This window comes from Microcaecilia unicolor, chromosome 3 (assembly GCF_901765095.1).
Source record: "Microcaecilia unicolor chromosome 3, aMicUni1.1, whole genome shotgun sequence".
Taxonomy (NCBI): Eukaryota; Metazoa; Chordata; class Amphibia; order Gymnophiona; family Siphonopidae; genus Microcaecilia; species Microcaecilia unicolor.
In genome coordinates, this window is record NC_044033.1 from 102,563,026 (window position 1) to 102,568,920 (window position 5,895).

The window sequence follows — 5,895 nt, forward strand, 5'->3', positions numbered from 1 at the left end:
GTTTTAATGTATTTTTTTTTCTGCTCTCTGCAGGTTCATGTGCAGAGACCAACCTTATATGGACTGATCACCCCAGCAATGGCTTATTTTATTGAAGCAGCCAGCAACAGAGCACTGTGCTTAAGCCAGATTCTGAAGTAAACGCACTTTGGCATTCTTCCTGGAGTTACAAACTATTTCTGAAGCCACTCACAGGGCTTGCTACTCCACGATTTCCTTCAGCCGCAGCTGAATTCTGTACCATCCCAACGATTCGTATTTTCTTCCCCTAGTTACTTTCCCTCCCCCCTTTTTTTTTTTTCTTGCTTGTGTGGCTGTGTTGTGTGTTTTTTTTTTTAACCAACGGATTGACAAACTGGTGCTTCAACTTTCCTGCATACATTTGGCTAGAATATGTCGCTGACAAACACAAAGACCGGGTTTTCTGTAAAGGACATCTTAGATCTCCCTGACACCAATGAAGAAGAAGGGTCCATTGCAGAGGGAGCGGATGAAGAGACGGAGGGGTCTGAGCTCCCCAAAAAATCTGGAGTTTTGGGACAAAGTTCATTAGAAACTGTGCAAAACCTGCCTTTGAAGAATCCTTTTTATGATAGTAGCGATAACCCTTACACGCGGTGGCTGGCCAGCACAGAAAGCATCCAGTATTCGTGTAAGTACTGTATATGCATTTATATTTGCTATCCGTTTATCGTCTTTTAATAAAACCGGCAGTTTCCAGTGCAGCGACTTGGCTACCCATTTTGCAGCCTTGAAAGTGTTAAACCTCTTCAGCCTTCGTTTTATTTCCTTGTTTCTTGGGGGTAGGCTATTTCTGGGCACAAGCAGCTTTTGACTTGAGCTATCTTTATTGTTTTCAAGAATCAAAGAGGTTCTTTGAGTAAAATACCCTGTAAGATTTTATTTTGCTTTCTTGGCTTTTTATTTATTTTTTTTTAATGGAAACGACTGCTTTATAATCATCGAGATTTGCCAAAGTTAAGAAAAAGAAATTCAATAGATTATAAGCGCCAACTTTGTGTTCTTTAAAAAAAAAAAAAGCACAGCTAATTGTTGAAACAGGGAGATCTTTGTAGGGGAATTTGCTATCAGTCCTTTAACCAGTGTCTAAATGGTGCTACGGCTGTGGCGATCAATGAATGAATTGTTGATTATTCTTTAAAAAACAGTTCACGTATCTTACAAAAAAAATCGCTCGAAGCTGTCCAAAAAAAAAAAAACATATACAATTTAACCATTAGACACGTGTGGTTTGAATATACACGTATACACTGATAAATATTATTGAATAATTGAGTAAGATTTATTGACATGATTTTATCTTTTTTCACAAGTTGTATTTCTTTTTTTTTTACTTAAAAGAGAAAAATGAACAACAACAAAAAAAAGCTCATGAAAAACGTCCGACCTCCCCCGCCCCTCCAAACCATTTTAGTATTTAAAGAAATTGCTTTAAATGGTCTCATTAAAAAGTAGGTTTCTTGTAAAAAAAAAAAAAAAAAAAAAAGCAGCAACACATGTTAAAAAAAAACTAGCAACTGTTTCTTTTCGTTTTCCTTTGCGGAATTTCTCACAGTACATGGCTTGGCATCAAGCAACTCTCAACAGGACTGTTCTTCCAAGTCCCCCGAACCTTCTGCCGACGAATCTCCAGACAACGACAAGGAAAGTTCAAGCAATGGGGACTCCGGCAAAAAGAGGAAAAGGAGGGTGCTGTTTTCCAAGGCTCAGACTTACGAACTGGAAAGACGTTTCAGGCAACAGAGGTACCTTTCTGCGCCTGAGAGAGAGCATCTTGCTAGCCTGATTCGTCTGACTCCCACTCAGGTGAAGATCTGGTTCCAGAACCACAGGTACAAGATGAAGAGGGCCAGGGCAGAGAAAGGTATGGAAGTGACTCCTCTCCCCTCCCCTCGACGAGTAGCAGTGCCCGTCTTAGTCAGGGATGGCAAACCCTGTCATTCCCTCAAAGCTCAGGACTTGGCAGCAGCCACTTTCCAGGCTGGCATCCCCTTTTCCGCTTATAGTGCCCAGTCTCTACAACATATGCAATATAACGCCCAGTACAGCTCTGCCAGCAGTCAGTACCCCACAGCGCATCACTTGATGCAAGCCCAACAATGGACTTGGTGAACTTTATGTACAGACTGATAATCCCAAAAATAAACAAAAACAGTGAGAGAAAACTATGGGGGGGGGATAACATTATTATAAATATTATTATTATTATCATTATTATTATCATTATTATTATTATTATTACTTTCTGTTCGGTTACTCTTTATCATGCTCTCTTCTTTCTGGTGTTCTGTGCGCCATGTTTACAAAATTTTGCTCCTTAAAAGCGGACCTACCTACCTACAATTGAAATTAACCTTATGCGCTTGTGATTTTGTAAAGTATGTTTTCTGTGCTGTAGAACTGTTGTCAGTCGTATATAAAGCAAGTGGGGAACACTTTAAAATATACAGAATTTTATTTCCTTTCTCTTTTTATATGAAACTTTAAATATTTATGGGCCGTGTGTAAATTCTGATAACTTTTAGCTTTTTTTTTTTTTTTAATAAATATCGTGGTCATTGTTACCATCAAATAACCTTCAGGGCGTTTTTTGTTGGATGCAAATATTTCCCAAATTTAAGGGTGGAAAGGTGAACTGCTGGGCTACCGCCATACCAATATACAGCTAATTATTTGTGAATAACTCCAAGATAAAGCACATTGATGGGAGATTTTCGATTTTTTTAATAAGAATTTTAATAAAAAAAATGATTGGGTTTCAAAACCATGTTTGTTTGACTTTGTTGCACCAGACGCTGTCCTAAACTGTCCTAAAGCAAAAACCTTTTCAGAAGTCTTGCAGGGCTTGAGAGTTTTCTGCTAAGTGATCACTGAACTTTCGAAACTATGCCAAGTCAAGATCTTCTAAAAATCATTTTGTTTATTTAAGATGCAGGACATTTCAAAGTTCAACTAACAGTTCATACTGGATAGGACACATATTGTGGGATGTGATTAAGAAAAACTGTACTGGCAAAATGTACTCAGTTTCTTTTGAAGGCGGCGAACGGTGTGTTTTGTTAGGGCTTATCTAACTTGAGGGGCCATAGCGGATAAAATGACTGAAAATGAAAAATAAACCCCACTTACTTAAACGCAGGAGTGCTCCTTCAGCCGAGAAGCCTTTGATTCGAGCGGTCTCAATTGCTTTCACTTTGTTGTGCTTCATTTACACCGCGTAAGTAACAGCGACTTTTCCCTCGTCCCTTTTAAAAGTGTCTGGGACTTATGGCAGATAAATAGAGCTACTACCTATGTGGAGCACTTATAAAGTTTGTAGGTGCACAGCTACAAAGCTCAACTTGAGATCTGGGGAATTATTTATGAGGAGCAATTGTTCTGTATGTTTTCCTTAACCTGCTCTTCTAGGACTTAGCAGTTCTAGGGCTGATCTGTTGCAATAGTTTGAGTGAGCCTCTGTAAAATGTTAAATAATCTAACAGAGTTTACAGCATCTCCCTAAAACTAGCCCGTGAAAATATAAAATATTCGACACTATAAGAAATGTAATATTTAAACTATATATGCGCAGCAAATCTTTATTTTTCTGCATTCATTAGCGTTCTAGGGTTGGATATAGGCTATTTAGGACGTGACAACAAGGGCCAGACAATCTACTGTGGTTGACATTTAAAAGCTTATAAACGCCTTTTTCTTTCAGGTGTGAATTCTGTGCAGATTCTGCAATAGGCGTCTACTTATTTAATAACCCTTGGAAGCAACTGGGACTGCACAAGTGGCTCTGGACATTTAGAGCAAACTGAACAGTCCCAGCTGAATTCCTGGTCGGGCTACTGTTGATCGTCAGAAGTACTACTATCAGATTTAATTCAATATCTAAAGCAAACATGATTATCCACAACAAAATGTGCTGGCTGTTCAATAAGTGCTCTAGGAAAACTATGGGCGAATACCCTTCTGGCGCGGACGTAGATTTTTCATGTAGGGGGTATAAATGCGACTATTATAGCAGACGATAAAAGACAAAAACGTATTTCTGAAAACTATCTGGAATAGCTCCCATCTAGAAAGACTTTAATACTAGCTAAGCTCAACATATTTTTTTAAAATGTATATATATATATTTTTTTTTTTGGTTAAAGCAAAAAGGGAGGGGTACATTCACTTTTCACTGGGACCCTATTAAGTCAATAAAATTAGTTGAGTCTTGTGTGGCCCTCACCCTCTGGCCTTATATTTCACGCGCTGCTGGGGCAGTTTGTGTAGTCTATCTTCGAACAATATACAGTACACATTACAATACTGCACAATGGGAGAGGCCGGTAGCTGAGGATGTTAGAGGCGTGCATATTAAGAAGGAAAGGAGAAAGAGACACAGAGACACTGGGAAGACAGAAAGACAGTGGTTCCCCCCTCACCCCCCCCCCCCCCCCCCCCCCCCCAACACACACACACACACACACACTCTCCTTTCTGGGACTATTCAATTGGTTTATCAGCAGCAGTGTATCCCAGAGTCAGGGAGAAGTATCCTTGGGTTTTGTTCAGCCTGTCAGTCGGTGCCATTGTGATCCATGTTCTACATGTTGTATTCCATATGGACAGCTGGGCTGAGGGAGGGCAGAAAGAACCCCTTACAAAACCCAAATTGTGTCCAGCTTTCAAAACCAGTATTGTTGTCTGTGAAAGGAAGACGAATTAAAAATTCGTGCTATATCTATCCAGAAAAAAAAAGACACTCTTTCAAGGATAACAGGGCCCCCTTTAGTCTCTCTGACAAGTTTGTCTCTCATTTCACAGGAAATTGCTTTCTACATCTGTATGGCCGCCTAACAAATCCAGGCCATAAAATAAAATCAGATGACAGTATGTGCAGACGGATCATAATTGAAGTTCCGCGATGTAAATTTTCTTAGCTTTTTTTTTTTTTATTTCTGTTCTTCGTTGAAGCTTAACAAGATATTATTAAAGAAAATAGTGTAATGGTGGTGCAGATCGCCTGCACCAAATTGTGTCACATAGAAATGGAATAATGTGGGTCTTTTTTCATTTACAGAGATCCTGCCCTCTCTCTACTTGTCTGGCTTGTGAGGCAATTTTAGGGGGGGGGGGGGGGAAGCCCGTTGTGGTTCTGATTTCTGAGTTCAGCTTATCCAGTTTACAGAAGTGCCTCTCCATAATGGTTTCCCACAGTTACATATTAACCAAGGGTCTGAAAAAATCAATGCATACTCAAAGACAAACATCCTGGAAATAAGTGTACCTACTAGCAAGGAAGAAAAAAAAAACACATAAAGGAAAGGATAACCGTATACCTGCATATATCTAACTATATAGCTGGAGATAGCTTTCATTCACTCTCTCTCTCGGTACCTATGGGAGGCAGAGAGATGGCTTATAGTACTGATCTCAAGAAAGCGTTCACTTGTACCTGTTAATTTTATAAATGACAGTGTTGGTCTATATCATGCGTGCTGAAGGATTTTTCCTATGCTGCGTTTCCCAGGATGTGACAGTTTTGATATCTAAGTAGAATGTTCTTGTTGACACAATACAGCGATTAATGGAGCAGAAAGACAGCACACTATTACAAAATAATATTCTAGGCATAGTGCTAAAAATTAGAAAGAGTTCAGCTCTTCCAGAAACTGAAAACTAGCAATCTGAGGAGCAGACGCTCTTTCCCGTCAGTGTTTCAGGTGTTTCCCCTTTGCCCGTGTTTTCATTTTATTTTTACTTCATCTTAGCAAAGGGAATGAAATAACACAGCGGCCGGTAAACAGATCCATATGGAGAGAGAGGTGGCAAAGAATGGCAATTACAGAAAACTAAAGCTGTATTTTAGGAACAGAACGGAAGTCGGCGGAATTGCAC

General features: G+C 39.5%; 1 protein-coding gene across 1 annotated transcript in view; it reads left to right on the plus strand.

Annotated features, from left to right (window-relative positions):
- The window catches only part of NKX2-2 (NK2 homeobox 2), a 9,533-nt gene extending 7,400 nt beyond the window's left edge, over window positions 1–2,133 (plus strand). The window contains exons 2-3 of the mRNA XM_030194699.1: window positions 391–652; window positions 1,577–2,133. Of these exons, the coding sequence (XP_030050559.1) occupies window positions 391–652; window positions 1,577–2,133 (819 nt within the window). The remainder of the gene's footprint in view (window positions 1–390; window positions 653–1,576) is intronic.
- The last annotated feature ends 3,762 nt before the right edge of the window (window positions 2,134–5,895 follow it).